The 17,061-nt window shown below is 34.7% G+C and overlaps 2 protein-coding genes and 1 pseudogene across 3 annotated transcripts; 2 read left to right on the top strand and 1 right to left on the bottom strand.

The window, feature by feature from the left end:
• The first annotated feature begins 316 nt into the window (after positions 1-316).
• LOC127079207 (probable histone H2A.3) lies at positions 317-786 on the top strand. Its single transcript, XM_051019622.1, has one exon. The coding sequence runs from the start codon at positions 317-319 to the stop codon at positions 608-610; it is 294 nt and encodes a 97-aa protein (XP_050875579.1). The 3' UTR covers positions 611-786.
• A 2,644-nt stretch (positions 787-3,430) lies between these two features.
• LOC127079206 (ribosomal protein S4, mitochondrial-like) lies at positions 3,431-6,254 on the bottom strand (annotated as a pseudogene).
• Positions 6,255-9,477: 3,223 nt separating this feature from the next.
• LOC127088290 (protein CLT2, chloroplastic) lies at positions 9,478-16,748 on the top strand. 2 transcript variants are annotated; one of them, XM_051029218.1, is made up of 10 exons: positions 9,478-9,927; positions 10,035-10,180; positions 10,766-10,803; positions 11,802-11,917; positions 13,898-13,997; positions 14,078-14,113; positions 14,479-14,526; positions 14,990-15,113; positions 15,964-16,089; positions 16,289-16,748. In XM_051029218.1, the coding sequence occupies exons 1-10, from the start codon at positions 9,545-9,547 to the stop codon at positions 16,447-16,449; spliced, it is 1,278 nt and encodes a 425-aa protein (XP_050885175.1). In that variant the 5' UTR covers positions 9,478-9,544; the 3' UTR covers positions 16,450-16,748. The 2 variants fall into 2 exon arrangements, with proteins under 2 accessions (XP_050885175.1, XP_050885174.1); XM_051029217.1 differs by having other exon boundaries at positions 14,476-14,526.
• Positions 16,749-17,061: the final 313 nt, after the last annotated feature.

Below are 17,061 nucleotides of genomic sequence, written 5' to 3'. Positions count from 1 at the left end.
CAACATCTTTGACTGCACTAAAAATAGCACTTGCTGTACCTGGAACACCGGCCATTCCAGTTCCCTCAACATTTACAAGTGCCAAGTTGTCTATTGTTGCAAATCCTTTGACTAAATTTTGCAGGTTTGCCATATCTTCATTATCATGCTGGTTTTACTACTTCTGTTGATTTAAATTGCAACCCTGCTATTGATTTTTTTCTGCGACAATTGGTACTCCTGGGATCACATTTGGCAGGTTGTTATAGCAGAACTTGTTGTGTTTGATGTTGTCTGCTGATGAGGATTGTTGCAGGTTGGGGACGAGGTTCTGAGCATGTTGATGAAGGAGTACCGACAGCGTGTCGGCGCTGGTGCTCCTGTATACCTCGCTGCCGTCCTGGAATATCTTGCCGCTGAGGTTCTTGAATTGGCTGGAAATGCTGCAAGGGACAACAAGAAGACTAGAATTGTGCCAAGGCATATTCAATTGGCTGTTAGAAACGATGAAGAACTGAGCAAGCTTCTTGGTGATGTTACCATTGCCGATGGCGGCGTGATGCCCAATATTCACAACCTGTTGCTTCCAAAGAAAGCTGGTTCCTCTAAGGGTGCTGGTGACGATGAATGATTCTTTGATAAAAAGTTGATTTCGTTAATGGGTTTACAGTGCCTGTTTCGTTTCATTTTTTGTTAGAGGCTGATCGTTCAGATATGTAGGTTCTGTTAGTCATGTCAATACATTGGTTTCAGTTTGTTCCTTTTGATGAGATTTGGTGAAACTTTATAAAATTTATCCATTTACTATTTGGTGTTATCCTTTTTATTGTGAATGGGTATGCAATTATGAGAAAAAAAATGGATTTAATTGTGGGTTTAAGGAATTTGGATATTTGATTATAAAGATGGATATGGATTTTTAGGAATAATCCGAGACTAATCAAAATCAATAAAAAATCAAAAAAAGCTAAATAAAACCAATTAAAATCAAATTAATCTACAATTTGCTAAAATTACTTTGATGTCAAATTCTAACATTCATTTGGATATTAAAGATCAATTAGAATTTGAATCATTAGTAAAAATACAATTAAGATTAATTTGAAATTTGGAATTAGACTTAATTTGAAATTAAAATTGAAAAATAAAAAGAGTCAAATATTTAGAATCCATTTCATAATCAAAACACCATGATAAAGAAATACTAAATAATGAGCAATGTTTATCAAAAAATATGGATTTTGGGAATGGATGGTGGCCTTTGGTCATGAATGTATGCAAATGAACTTTAGGCCAAGTGCCAAACAAAAAATGAAAAAATGAAAAAAAATTCAGGACCAAAATCGGGGTATGACAATCGTAAAAAGAACTGGGATGTGAAGCAAAAAGTTTGTAAACAGGAGTAATCTAGGCACGTGAAAAATTAGAATACAATATCAATATGTGTAAAAATCATTTTCAAGCCCGTCCAAAAGCCCCTCGAGCATTTCAATCCACTAAATACCAGGAAGGAACAATTCTTACAGGAGGTTTACCGTGCCAAAATTATTCTTGCACCTCACGCTCCTATGGAGATTCCAAGGGAAATGATCAGATAAAATGGTGTAAGTACCACAGGATCCAGGGTCATCATATTGATGACTATCACCATTTAAAGCGAGAAATAAAAAATTTAATTCAAGAAGGTTGACTATAGAGATATGTACAAGGAAATTCTTAAAATGGATAAAGGGCGACCTCTCAGCAAAGGGAAGCTAGAAAAATAACTAATCATCTAAGAAGGAGCAAGAGTATTGAGGAGGGGCACGAGCCCGACTGACCACACCACAACTTAAACACAATTGATGGAGGTTTCAAAGGAGGTGGAGAGACCAACTCGTCCAGAAAGAAATATTCCAAACAGGTGATGTACATCGATAGAGCGCCACCTATGAAAAAAGCCAATATGATACCATAAATCAATTTATTCACCAAGGATGTGGAGGGGATCGTCCCCCGTGAGGATGATCCCATGGTAATCAACCTCGATATTTATGACTGGAACGCCAAAAGAGTTTTGGTGGACCCTGAACGTTCAGTCAAAATGATGTACTAGGATGGTTTTGAGGGATTGCAACACTATATCGTTTCCTAACGCGAGCATGTGACAATTCTATCCATTTATTTGCAACGTTAAAAAAATCAGGCAATTTTGAATGGATGAAAGAATGTGAGAGAGATTTTTGAGAATTAAAAAAGTTCTTGGCAACCCAACCAATGCTCATCCTCCTAAAGAAACTGATACATTTATTTCTTTACTTAGCACTGCTAATGTTATAAGTTCGGTCCTAGTCCAAGAAGGAGACAAAGGGGAAAAACCAATATATTTCGTCAGCAAAGTTTGAAGGGGGATAAACTACATTATCATAAAATAGAGCTTATGGCTTTGTCTGTCATTGTTAAAGTTACAAAATTGAGGCCTTATTTTCAAGGCCACCAAATCCTAGTGAAAACAAACCATCCCATCAAGCATGTACTAAAGAAGTCAGACCTAGCAAGAAGAATGATAGCATAGGAAGTCGAGCTCTCAGAGTATGACATCTTCTTTATATCTAGGTGTTACTGTGCGTAAAATACCTGAGCGGATAAACGCTAGAATGATAATGAATTTGCTACTGGATTTTTATTTTTAAAAAGGGAAACGTTGATTATGCACAGAGAAGGTATTAGCATCCCGCGACATCCACTATAACCAACGAAAATCGTTTAATTAGTTTTGAAATATATGTTAGCTTGAATTGTTTGGTTTCTTCTCAGTATTAAAAGTATTTACAAGATTAAATAAGAAAGGACTAAAAAAAGGTTTTTTTTATTAAGGGGCTTGACGAAACGTTGAATCTCGCTCCTGCGTATCCCTAAGTGCGATGGGGAACTCAAAGCTATGTAGTTCTTGATATCAAAAATTTATGTGTTGGTTGATTTTAAAGAAAATTGTTTTAATCACATTTGAGCGGAAAAACACTGCTTGCTAGTCGCGCATGGGCAAAATGAAGCGTTGTTTGTGAAATGCGTTGGAATGGATAAAACATTGTTCGTTGGTAAAAAGTAAAAAGTATTCGATCACGCTAAGTCAGAAAAAGTTGTTTGATTGATTAGCCTTGATTTTAGGTGGAAGACGAATGTTCAAATTAGAACTAGGCGTATGCCCCACGTTCGTTTACTTGAGGATAAAAGGGTGTACACCCAATTATTCTTTTTTTAATCCTATTTTTGAATATGAATGACGAAAGTATTCATATAATATTTGTGAAAAATAATTAAATATGAAGGACCCAAATTTTTTCCATCGATGAGAGGAAGGAAAATAAATAACGGGAATCTTGAAAGATCACCTTTATTGGGGAACATGAATGATCATCTCCAACACAAAATTTGTGCCTAGATCGACAACAAGATCGACTGCTCTATGACGGGCTTCCCTGTATCCTGGGCTCTGCTCGCTCGTCTACGCTTCGACCCAGCAAGTAAGAATTGAAAATCTTTCCTTCTCCCTTACGGTCGAGAACTACGTACCTTGCCTGTATTAAGATTTAAAACTTGTCGTCAAAAAGGCAATCAATCAGAATCAAGAAAAAAATGGAAATAGTGAATCAAGCAAGATCTAGATGGATCCCTATCTTTATCTCTATCCACGGAGATACCTACCTATATGGATAGAAATCTATCTATGAATCGATCTAGACTATCCTCTATCCGGATAGATATGTCCCTATGAGCGACTACGCTGATCTTTATATGTTTTGGCCACGTCCGTTTCCGCTCCGAAGAGGAAGGTTTGGATCTTTCAATCTTATGTCGTGAGGGATGTGACCTATGTTAGGTCCATAAAATACCACCGCTTTTGGTGTTCTATGATTCACCTCCGAATAATGAGTAGGTAGTTCGATCCTTTTGATTCTTCTCTTCATAGTAAACTGATGGGGGGATGAGGAGCAATAGGTCGAATTACTATATAAAAAAGAGTTGTAAACTATAGGACTCTTGTTCGAGTAGGAAGATATCGGTTTTTATCGTTTCTTCTCTTTGATAAGAATAGGGATTTGAAATGATACAAATTCCTCTTCATTCTGTTGTGCTCAGCGAAGGAACTGCCTAAGCATACTTTTTCGGATCCAAACTTCTTAGTTCTTTCAAAGTCTTCTTCTTGCATAGAATAACGCAACTGTTGTTGCAAAAACCGGGATTTTAGTAGTAGGCGGCATCCCCGCTTAGTTTTGAGTAGGTGGAACCATTCTGTTTTGGTTCTTCTCCACATTCTTACCGGGTGATCCAGGAATTTTCCTATGATTTTATCAACTGATATTTCGATATAGAAAGATCTCCTTATTTCTTCACCGCGGATTCTCGCGTCATTTTCTTGAAAAGATATTAGATCACCGTGGGAAACTTTCAAACGAGTAATGCTTACCATTCGATTATTCACACAAACCCTTCGATGACTTATCGACTGCCTTGCTTGAGGAATAGTTTCACGAAAATGGAGACGATCCGGAATAACGTCCGATCTTGTTTCTGGATTGAGTAGAAAAGGGATATATGAAGTTTGTTATGTTCCTCTGTGCATCTCTGTGATGGGTAAATCCCAATGAAAAAGGGGCAACTTTCGTGTAGTTTGTGATTGGATGTAACTGTTAAGATTTTCTCTCGGATAAATCTTTCTCTTAATAGATCTCTTCTTGTTCCTCAATCTTCGGAGAATGCGGCGTTGTATTATTGTAAGTTCTCTGTTCCGAACATTTCCTGAAAGTAGACGACTGTTGGCCTGAGAGAAGGCGGCCTCCCTCGGGAAACATGGCCCAATTATCTTCAACACGAGACTTGGTTCCTAGATCGACCATACAATCATCTCCAACATGAGAGTTGGTGTCTAGATCAACCACATGATCATCTCCAACACGAGGATTGCTGCCTAGATCGAGAAAGTTAAAAGATTATTGGGAATATCCATTGGGGATTAATTGGGAAAGGCTTTTGGAGAAAGTCCACTGGGGATATTTTTGATAAAGACTCATTGGGGAGAACATTCCTTGGGGACGCTTCACAATAAGTTTCGGAGGAGCATCAGAATAAAAATAAATGATATCTGGAAGAGCATCAGATTTTGAAAAAGAAAGGGTTTCAGAAGAGCATCAAAACAAAACAAATGAGATCCGAAAGAGCATCAAATTCTGAAAAAGACAGGGTTCCGAAAAAATATTGGAACAAAATAAATAAGTTTCGGAAGAGCTTAGGATTCTAAAAGAAAGGGTTCTGGAAGAGTATCAGAAAAACATAAATGAGATTCGGAAGAGCATCAGATTCTGAAAGAAAGAGTTTCAGAAGAGCATCACAACAAAATAAATTTAATTTGTTAGAGCATCAGGTTCTAAAATAAAGGGTTCCAAAAGAGCATCAGAACAAAATAAATGAGATTCGAAAGAGCATCAGATTCTAAAAGGGAAAGGTTTTTGAATTTTGCCAAACGAATACTGGTCGTTGTGAATGCTAAGCGTTGTTGAGTTTTGAGGTGCTAAGCGATGTTGGACTTTGAAGTGAAAATGAAAATTGAGCTTTGAAGTGCCAATGAAAGTTGGGCTTTGAGGTGCCAAGCGAGTTGGGCTTTGAAGTGCCAATGAAAATTAGGCTGTGAAGTGGCTATTAAAATTGGGCTTTGAGGTGCCGAACGAGGGTGGAGTTTTATGGATTTAAATGGTATAGTGTCGATGATGGTAGGTCTTTGGGAATAAAGATAGCGGCACACGTGACTCGTGCTATGCATGATAATTGAATGTGATTTGTTTTTTATGCCTAAAGTATGATAAATGCTTATATGATATAGGTTTGATAAACGCATTAAGTGCAATAATTAATCGATGCATGAAATATGTTAATTTTGGGGTGTGCCAAGGGAGATTGGGCTTCAAGGGGTGCCAATGAAAATTGGAATTTGGTTATTTTATTTTTGCTTTTATTACAACATGATGTCAGATTTATGCACGTTCTCATGTTATGAGATACAAGGTTTTAACGCGAAAGAAAAGCAAAGATGGTTGATACAAAGCGGATGCAAACATGGTTAATGGATGATAACAATTTGGATACCCCTAATTTATTTATGCAATGATATGACATGCAATGGATAAATTCATTTTATTTTGCGACAAATGTGCACCCAGATGGAAAGTACTCATCGTAAGATCGTTTTAGCTCCAAACACTCACTTTGAACTCATATAACTCAATTGGTTGTTGAGACATTGTGGGATTGTCTAGAAACCTTGGGATAGGGAAAGAACTGACCCCATCATTTATCCAACTTATCTTCACAAGTCTATTGGGCATCGAAATAGTTTTCCCCATCATGAGATTTGAAGTGTTTTTCCATGATATGATCTTGAAGTGGTTTGCCCCAACGGTTTACCGCAATACGATCACTTGTGAATAATCAAGTTCCACAACTTATTGTATGTTGTTGGAACTCCCTTGGTGTTGAATTCTTCTTGCAAATAAAATTGTTTATTCACGATGGTAATTTTAATGCAATGTTCATGCAAGTTTTGAAAAAGATTTTATTAGGATAATATTATGACATGTGAAAAAGGTGATGATGTGAAAGCATAATATGCTTAGAATATGACTAGTAAGTATTTTCGAGTCAGTTTATTCTACCACAATTTTGTTGTAGTATCCTGTTAATTAACTTTGCTTCGATTAGGTCTTTTAAGGGGTTGTAACGTGACTTAGTTCAAGGGTTTTGAACAAAATAATTAAGGCTCAAAATTCAACTTTAAAACCCCTCATTTCTCCTTCTAGTTATCTCCATTCCTCAATACATGCATTCAACTTTCAAGAGATCAATGATGGTTGTAAAGGTGATAGATGAAAGGAAGATATAGTGGATATATATATATATATATATATATATATATATATATATATATATATATATATATATATATATATATTGAGATGGAGGTCATCTATTTTTCCTTTGATCAAGGATTTTTGATGACCTTTTCCTATATTCTTTTTTATTCTTCTAAATCTCATTGTTTTTTTTTGTGAGACAAGTTTTTATGAAATTTGTTCTTTTATTTTATATTTTTAAAGAGTCATGATGATGTTGTGTGAGAAAAAAATCACTCTAATCTTTGAACTTTCATGACTTTCGTTCCAACTACGTTATGAATGTGGTAAACAAGGTATCGTTGTATGTCTTGTTTGGAGTGTATGGACTGATTCTCTTAAATTTTGAATGCATGGCCAAGTTAATAAAAAAAAACTACCATAGAACTGGTTAAAATTGAGGATTTTTAATAAATAAATAAAACCAACTACCAGGCTCAAAGGGGGTGACTAGGGATTAGATTTCATTAACTCCTTAGTGTTTGGGAAGTGAAACAACGCCTTACATCATCACCTGAGTTTTATTAAAAACATCCTTTAGAAATTATTAGGTATTTTATTAAAAACATCCTACATCTAATCTTTTAAAACAATATTCTTTGATGAGTAAAAGGTGAATAACATGGATATTATGTTTTTTTTGGGGGAAAATGGAAAGAATGAAAAAAAAAGTAAGCGCGAAAGGATTAACTAAAAAAGATGCAAGAACAATTTATTAACCATACCATTCATTGAACAAAAATATTTAAAAGCAAAAGAGTATTCAACAATCAAGGAAATTACAAAAGATGTTGAACTAGCCAAACGATCATCAGCGTCGAAGATAAAATCTCATGCTTGATTCATGCGTGGTTGGTATTTTTCCACTGTCGCACCCCAAAATTTTCCCTCCCCTTTTCATCTTTTCACTAAACCTTTGACTTGAGATTCATCTGCATTCATTCATATGCATCATGAATTCATATTAACACATCCTCACAAACATTATAGATTTAAATCTTGTGAATAACAATTGGATTTATTTGACGTTGTGGGATTGCACCTTGATATTTCATTCATGCCTAAACCCTGATGTGCTTAAATCTTTCCCTAGATGAATCTTTTGATCCATAAAACCCTAATTATGAGTTCTCCTCATGGGTGATTCATTTGTTGACTTTTCTTTGGGCTTAAAACCCTAGTGCTATGGGGCATGTGATGTGAGTTCGCTTCATGAGCCTTGGCCCTTGTTCACTTCGCCTTTCACTTTGATCATGGAAACCCTAATTTGCCGAGACCTTTTGTTTAAGGCTTTGTGGACCATCTGATCATCTTTAACCATGTGGCTTGCAAAAGCCTAGGTCCTTGATCTCTTGTTGCTTGTCTAATCCGCTTAACTTGGTAACTTGATCCTAAACCCTAATCCGGGAGGTGCATCATTGCCTAGCACTTGTAGATCTTACCTAACCATCCAATCACTTATGGATTGCATCAGGCCTAATTCTCGCTTCAAGGCCTTAATCTATTCATTGCATTGACTGTACTTGACTAGGCTTTGGTTAGCTATTGTTTTACTTGTTTGTATCCTTATTCATGCATTCATGGCCATGTCATCATGTTTCTTCACACACAAGTTTTCATTTGATTCCATCCACAATCACGGCATAGTAAATAATTTAATACGCATTCAAGTCATGTAACTACTTTGCTTACAAGTTTTCTTGTCACTTTGGTGCATTGTTGATGATTGCATTGATTCTTGTTGTGGGTGCCCTATTTCATAGTCCATAAGCATAACAATGGTGTTTACGGAATTGCTAATCCATGTTGATTCCATGCATGTTCATGATCCTTTGGTCTTAGCACTTTAGATTCATTCATTCAAGATTATCCATTAGATTCTTAGTTACTTGTTTTAGGGGTTCATAGGATCGTGATTTGGATTCATTGATGTGCTCTTTTAAAATCTCAATTCAATAATTTAATTTGGTTTAAGTTGACTCAGAATTTTAAAATAAGGCATTGATTCAACATGTCATTGCATTACATTTCTATTCACATTATTCATAACATATTTTACAAAAATTGAAGATTTTGGCGGTGTTGACTTTTTGATCAATAGACCAAAGTCAACAGTGTCTAATTCAACTCAAATGATTCATCTTCATGCATTCCATACCATAGCCAATTATTCTTGCAAAGGAAAACCATCTTAGATATGGCCTTCATGCTGATTTTATAATAGGAAATGTTAGTTCACAATTAACCAATTAATAAGCAACAACATATTTCTACGATAATAAGCAACAACACAAGCCCATCGACGGTGCCTTCCATGGAACCTTTCCATATAATTAACAGCAGAGTGACTAACATAAATTGGTAATACAATCAGTTTCCAATAAAGCAATGACAGGTACATATTAAATTATATTATTATCAATCTCATTTATTTTTTTATTAACTACTATACTATATTATGTCAAAATTTAATAAAAACGTGATTAATTATTATATACTTTATTTCAATTTAATATTTAATATATATGAAAATAATTAATTTACACGGTCTAAATACTAGTTAATTTAATATAATATAATTTTCACGAGCACCATTGATTCTTGTTGAAACAAGTTGAAAACTGAGCAATGCTACTATAGCTATGGAAGTTTATTCACATTCTTCATATTCAACCTTGTTAATCCCTTCATTCCCTTCTCATTCTTCATTCTCTCGATTCCATTTCCAAAATCGAAATCACAAACTCAACAACACTCTAAACCTAATCTCAATGTCTTCTTTATCACTTCCTATAAAATCGCCGTTCAATTTACCTTCCATTTCCAGATTCAACCGCGCACGTCGAGCCGCTTCCAAATCCCGCGCTTCGTCTTCATCGGATTGGACCAATGCGTCCAATCGAAACGTTTTGTTGACCTCTGGTGCTACTGTTAGTTTAGCCGTTGCTAATCGCGTGCTTTATAAGCTTGCGCTTGTTCCGTTGAGTAATTATCCGTTTTTTCTTGCTCAGTTCACTACTTTTGGGTAATTTTTTGTTGATTGATTTTGTTTTGTTGTTTTTTTATATTTGTTTGTTGTGAAATGATGATAATAGTTTAATTGTTTTTGTGTTTTGTTGTGGTTTTGATTAGGTATGTTGTTATATATTTTAGCATCTTGTTTGTGCGATACCGGTTAGGGATTGTTACGAATGAGATGCTTGTGATTCCGAAATGGCGGTTTTTTGTTATTGGATTTTTAGAAGCTTTGGGATTGGTTGCTGGAATGTCTTCTGCAGGTACTGTTCTATTCTGCTTGTGATCTAGATAGATTTTCCTTTTCAATTTTGTTTTTTTAACTGTATTATTCTTATTGAGTTTATTTATTTAAGCGAGGAGAGTGAAAATAAAAGTAATTTCGAGCATGTTTAAATTGACTTATTTGAGCTTATTTGCTCACATAAGCACCCCCTGTTACCACCGTTTCATAGAGCTTATGAAAACCACTTATTGCATGTCTTTTAAGTTATTTTCAGCTTAAAGTTTTCCATAATAGTTTATGAAACTACCATAAGTTTGTTGAGGGGTGATTGTTGATTGGATTGGAACTACCATAAGTTTGTAGGATTGGGAACAATAGATAGGTTCGAGAAGTTTCTAGTCAGTTTGCTTAGTTGGTGGCATTACTGACGTTCGGTTATAAAAACACCTTCCTTAATAGTTACAGTTCTACTATTTTGTACAGAGGCTACAAATGCAGCTGTAATCAACATATTATAATTTAATGATAGATGATTTTTGCTTTTTTCAGTTCTTGAAAATATCTTCTCACTTTTCCCCCACTCTCTAGATTCATAAAACTGAACGTTGGTTACCTTCTGCAGCAATACTTCCTGGACCAGTCATACCCATATTGAATCAGGTATCTTAAATATTTTGAGTTGGACCTTTTTGTCAAATAACATGAGAGTGACGGGGGAAAAACAATTGTCTCTATTTTTGATAGTAGACATCTGCCCTTTATTTTCATTACCATATTTATAATAGGTTAGTAGCATGTAAGCAATCACTCAGAGTATAGGAGGTTTGTTATTTAAAAACATATATAGGTCTGTATTGACAACATGTCTCTACATATTCCCATTATTAGCCTCACCTATTATTTTGACTGGGATGGAAGAACATGACAGCATATCCATAAAGTCTGTGGCAAGAATGTTTGTTAACTAACCGGAGTTGTTATCATATGATAATGAGAGCTCACATTATTATCCTGGAATCTGTGTTTCAGGCACATTTACTTTCAATATTCTCACAATCATGTCGCTTTAAATTTCAAATGAATTGAATATTGTTCATAAGTGATGGCTATACACGATTCAAGTTTTTGCAGAAGTTCTATTATTACTGATTTTATTAGTATGGAGAAAATTTAGTGATATGATGCTCATCGTAATATTGTTGCATAAACACCAGTTTGGATTTTGTTTTAATATTTTATATTTTAAATGTGTTGTCATTAGAAGTACCTGTAAAGCATCTCTAAATAGTATTTTACCAATAAGTACAACTACTTGGGAACATTGCATTGATTTTAAAATTTCACTCGATGTCCAAAATTCCATGTATGCAATTTCAGATTAATTGAATCCTGATTATGAAAGCAATTGAACCTTATTATATGCATGCCCATAATTATGTTTTGAGAGTTGTTGGCAGCACACTCTTGTACACTATTATTGGGTGAAATTCATATAGGTCCTCTAAATCATGTGGGGCCCATTTTCTATTCAGTTGGATCCATTTCCAAATTGTTAGCATTTCTCTTGTGTTTTTGTTAACCAGTGTATTAGTTATATTAATGTATTACTTTCTGTTACATAAATTCTCAAAACATTGTATAATCTTTTTTTTTTGCAGACTTATTTAGTTTGGCAGTTAATGTTTTCCACTCTTATTCTGAGGAGAAGGTACTCAATCAACCAAGTTGTTGGGTGTTTACTAGTAGCTACTGGTGTCGTGGTTGCTGTTTCAAGGTAGTTTAACTTTCTTATTTGGGTCATACATGTCACTACTTTCCATATTTAATTTCCTGTGCTGAGTCCCCTTACTAATTTGAATACTTATGTGTGAATTGCTTGCTTTCTTTTGGGCATAAAGTTTTTCCATGAAAATTAAGGTTGTGTAAGCATATGCAGTGAATGAGCTGGTAAAAGTATTGACTTGAAAATATCAAACTTCTCGCCTCCCTTTCCAATTAAAAAGAGAGTAAACGCTCTACATGTGATTTGGGATGTGTAAAGCAAGTTGATATCAATTTAGCTCCTTAGTCATAAAAAGTGACATCGAAATTTTCAGTGTGTACAGATGATAAGAAAAACACTGACTGAGTTAATTTAGGGCTATATTGATATCACTCTAGGATTAAAAGATAAAATTCATAAGGTTTGTGCCTTTTTTTATTTTGGTCTATGATATTGAAATTTTGTTCCCCTTTTCTTCTGTGTTTCTGAAGGTAAATGATTTTGAGAAAAGTACCAATAAAATTTTCTTGCAAGAAAGGGTTAGATCAATTTTAGGCAGCCTTACCTTGTATTTACAACTCGAACCCATGGCCTTCCGTCACACATTATACCAAAGTTTCTCTTTTGAGTGACTAGTTATCCTAAATTTGTAAATAGTTTTGGCAAGAATTCATTTCTTGTAATTATTCTTGCAATATTTCTTCAACATTTAATAATACTAATACCAATCCATTTTTGGGAAAAATATCATTGTACTGTTTGTAACACCCCATGTTTCTAGCCACTTCTAGTATTCTAGTAGTATAGGCCGTGCCTTTTCATTTGGTTGGGAGTACAAAACTCTATTGATATGGAATTATGCTTTTACGTTATTGAAATAATGGGTTTTTGTTGAATTAAAGAGAATAATAATAATATAATTTATAGTGGAATATGATTGATAATAGTTTGTTACAAAATACTAAACAGTAAACACTAACATCTATATATAGGGAAACAAATCGTAATAATGACCAGTAACGTGAAAAGTAATCTTAAGAGATAATCTGAGATATTCTAAGATTATAAACTAATCTAAAATATTCAAATATTGTAAGATGTTTTCTTATATTTTGACACTTTCCTAAAGCTAAAGTTTGTTAGTCTGTAAGCTTGTTGCAGATATATCATTTAAAAGAGAAAATATGGCACCTGATATAACCAGACGCTAAAAGATATCACCATTAAAGTTCACTTCGAAGAACAAACCACTGAATAACCAACTAGTGAAATCATCGATGATTCTCACAAACAACATATAAACCAAAGCAGATAAGCTTGCTCCAACAGTAGCCGAAGCCTAAACTGGAAGGTATCACAATTTCAAATCAACCCCAAACCAATATTGGACCAACGCTTACCGCAAGTGAATCCCTAATAGGTGTAAAGCTAAATTGAAACAATATTGAGCCAGCGCTAACCACAACTGAAGCCCCAACTAGAAGGTGTCACGTCTTCAAACCAAAGTGAAATGTTGAACGAGTTAACCACAATAAAAGACAGAAGCACCAAAGCTTAACCATCAAGAGCATGAAATAAAAGACGAGCCTCGGAATCTCAAGACAAAAGCAAAAACGCCAATGCTTAACTATTAAACAGAAGTTGTAAATACTCAAGGTGTAACCACTCAACTCAACAAAAGCATACATGCTTAATCACCTAACAAAGGCAGAAGCTAAATGCGAGCCAAGTGAGTCTGAACTATGTGCAGTCAACAAGCCCTTATATATACAAGACAACTATTCAAATAAGCAGTAGACTTAGGAAGCAAATCAAAATAGTAACTAAGAAATAGAAAACAAATCTTAAGAGATAACCTATGATTCTCCAAGATTAGAAACTAATGCCAGAAGATAGACAAAGATACTTTTGTATTATCAAAGATACAGAGGTATTTTTCATATATTGTGACAGATGTGGGTGTATCTGATGATTTGTTTCCCATAATTGCAGTGGCTCTAATGCAGGTCAGAGGCTCTCTAAAGTTGACTTCTTTTGGCCAGCATTGATGATAGTTTCTTGTGCCTTTCAAGCTGGGGCTTCGATAATCAAAGTTAGTCCAGAAATAGATGTTGAAATTTAGTAAAACCTTGTTAGGGAACAAAACAATTACTGATTTTTTGTGTATGGCAGGAATTTGTCTTTCTTGATTCTTCCACTCGATTAAAGGTATGCTTTCTTTTACTCTTTTTTGGCGCGGGTACTATACTCTCTCCGATCTCAAATATAAGCAACACATTTTTTTTTCAATGGTCTTAAATATAAGCAAAAGTCATTCATAATTATTACATTCAATGTCACTATTCCAAATATACCCCTACTTTTTTTTTACATTTCTATGTTTTTAACGATTTCCAAAGCAAAAAATAGGGTAAAATTAGAAAGAGTGTAAGGATTAAATGCATTCAGACATTTTTCTTGAAGGGTGAGCTTTTTTGTAAATTCTCTTATATATGAGATCCGAGGGAGTAGTTTCCATTGGCATCTCACTCATGGGCATGATTTGAAGTCTGTAACATGTTCTCTTGCAGCAGAAGTCGTTGGATATATTTGTGGTCAATTCTTTTGGATCTGGGTTTCAGGTATGGCTTGCAATAATAACATGAATAGCAAATTGTTTAAATATGATGGTTGGTGCAATGTAAATTACAAAGAATAAGTGTGCCTTTCACAATTTTTAAATGATCTGATAAAACAAACGTAAATATGTAGTCTCTATATCCTGTTTTGCTGATATCTTAGTAGATGTGCTATCTTGTGAGTTCAAATTAAGTTTATGCTCTATCCTTTTAGATAACCTCAAAATGCATTACTGCTGTTTGTCCCATTACAAATAACAAATGCCAACGGTTAGAATACTTGTACTATTAGTGTTAGGAATCTTATTATGTACAACATGTATATGTAACCTAAAAGATAATAAAAATTTGTTGTTAATATTCCTCTTAACATTTCAAGTTTATTTTGGTTATGCATATTTTATGTGTATTAATTAAATAAAAATTGTGAGTCATATTTATGGTTAGCTTCTGATATATATTGTAGGCTCTTTTCGTACTTCTCTTCCTACCTTTAATCTCTAACTTGAAAGGAATACCATTTGCTCAACTGCCTTCATATCTTAAAAGTGGTGCTGTTTGCTTTCTAAACATTGGAGCTGATAAAACAGGTAAACTCTAATAGATACTACGTAGCAATGCAATAACACATCTTCCTACATGGTTTTCTATTCTTGTCTACACTTCCTTTAATTTCTTCTGTTCTTACATCACAACACTATCAGATTATTATTAAGAGTAAATGATTATTTTCTTAAGTGCGTTGATGTGTTGCAAATTACAATCCATTTGCAAGTTATTGTACATGAGTTCCACAACAGAAGTGTACGATCATAGACCCTCCACCTCCAACCACAATAGCTAGCTTTAGCGGTGTGATTCTCCTAAGGTTTATATCAATGGTATTGGAGCCTTCCACCATGTCTCTCAAATGCAAACAGGCTTTGCATGTGGTGACACTGACTGCAGAGCATTGTAAAACTTTGGACCCTATTGTAAGGTATAGGGGGGCTTATGTCCTGTATCAGAAGTATGGGGGGCTGATGGTTTATATGATTCTTGGGTTTTCTTAGGATATGACTATCTTATGTGTTATGGTTCTCTCTAAGTTCATATGACAATGTATCATAAGTATGGGGGACTGATGGTTTATATGATTTTTGGGTGTTCTTAGGACGTGACTAACTTATGTGTTATGGTTCTCTCTAAGTTCATATCACAATGCTATACCTAATCTGAAGTTCTAGGATCAGAACCCTTCTTAGTCCGTTGGATCAGAAGCCAGTGTACATAAGAGTGGGGTCACAGCCCAAATAGAATTTTTAATTGAAATTCTCATAATTGTACAAAATTTGTTATTTGGCCTCTCTTCATTTTTGTGAAAAGGTTCAATAATTAAATAGCTCTTCATCCCTTTAATGATTTTGAACCTTGTAGAAAACCTTCATTTCCATGTCTCAGGTTGTGATGGTGCTCCCTTGCTTCCACTGCTATACGTAATTACCAATCTGGCATTCAATATATCCCTGCTTAGCGTACTGAAGCGTTCTTCTGCAGTTGTTGCTTCTCTCGTGTTAATGTTGTCAGGTTCTCTCTCTCCCTCTGTCTGCATATATAGGATCAATTGACCCTAGGTGTCAATTTTTATTTATTTATACATTAATCATTTAGTTAGAACGAGTCAATTATTAAGTGGTGCAAGTGTAGAAGTTTGAACTTGATGGGATCCTATCTACTATATTTTTTTGTGAGCTTTTCAGCTAATGCGTGCTTATGGTGTTTGCAGTGCCAATTTCTGTTTATACTCTTTCCCTTCCATTACCATATCTTCCTGAGGGAGGAACAACCTTGAGTCCATTCTTTATGCTTGGTTGTGCAATTCTTGTATGTGGGCTTTATATGTACAACACAACCCGACCTGCAAGGAATAGTACAGAAGTAGACTGAAACAGACCAATTTGTGTAACCAATACTGAGGATAAAGTACCAGTTTTGCAGTTAGCATTGTGGCCACGGCGAAATGTATTTTCTCCGACTGCATCCAAATTATACATACTCCGAATTATTATCATTTATTTTTTATTTTTTTGGGGGGAATCAATTTAGTTTCCATGTTTTAAAGGGTTTCTTACTTGCTTTTGCTTTTTTTTTGTACATGTGTTATTACTCATTGTGGAAGCATATTCTCCCAGATTATTAATAATATATAGAAACTTATAGCTCCAGCAAACTTATATTTTTTCTTATCTAAGTTCCTTCCTCCATCTACTTGTTTGTGCATCGTGGTACTAAGTATTTTTCTATAATAATTGTATGTAGTTACATTTTCCATCTACTCCATATTGTCTTCATAGCATTGAAGGTCGTAGAGACAATTGTGATTCAAGAGGCCGAGCAAGTAACAAACTCATTACAGATTAAGGGATTATTCTTTGCATTGAAAAATCAATAATGATCCTAAAATTTGGAAGATAAACTTCTAACGCACTCAAATTGCAATCACTCAATCACAATCAAGTCTCAGACCAAGACCAGGGAAAAGAGTTGAAATAATTTGGA

Source organism: Lathyrus oleraceus, chromosome 5 (genome assembly GCF_024323335.1).
Source record: "Lathyrus oleraceus cultivar Zhongwan6 chromosome 5, CAAS_Psat_ZW6_1.0, whole genome shotgun sequence".
NCBI classification, from domain to species: Eukaryota; Viridiplantae; Streptophyta; class Magnoliopsida; order Fabales; family Fabaceae; genus Lathyrus; species Lathyrus oleraceus.
Note: the sequence above shows the minus strand (reverse complement) of the source record. Positions and strands in the feature narration are given on the sequence as shown.

Excerpts from the sequence above, each read along its gene's own strand:
- LOC127079207 (XM_051019622.1), top strand. The coding sequence starts at position 317 with ATGTTGATGAAGGAGTACCGACAGCGTGTCGGCGCTGGTGCTCCTGTA.
- LOC127088290 (XM_051029217.1), top strand. The coding sequence starts at position 9,545 with ATGGAAGTTTATTCACATTCTTCATATTCAACCTTGTTAATCCCTTCA. Across the intron at positions 14,527-14,989 it reads CTTTTGGATCTGGGTTTCAG|GCTCTTTTCGTACTTCTCTT; the intron begins GTATGGCTTGCA and ends TATATATTGTAG. Across the intron at positions 15,114-15,963 it reads CATTGGAGCTGATAAAACAG|GTTGTGATGGTGCTCCCTTG; the intron begins GTAAACTCTAAT and ends TCCATGTCTCAG.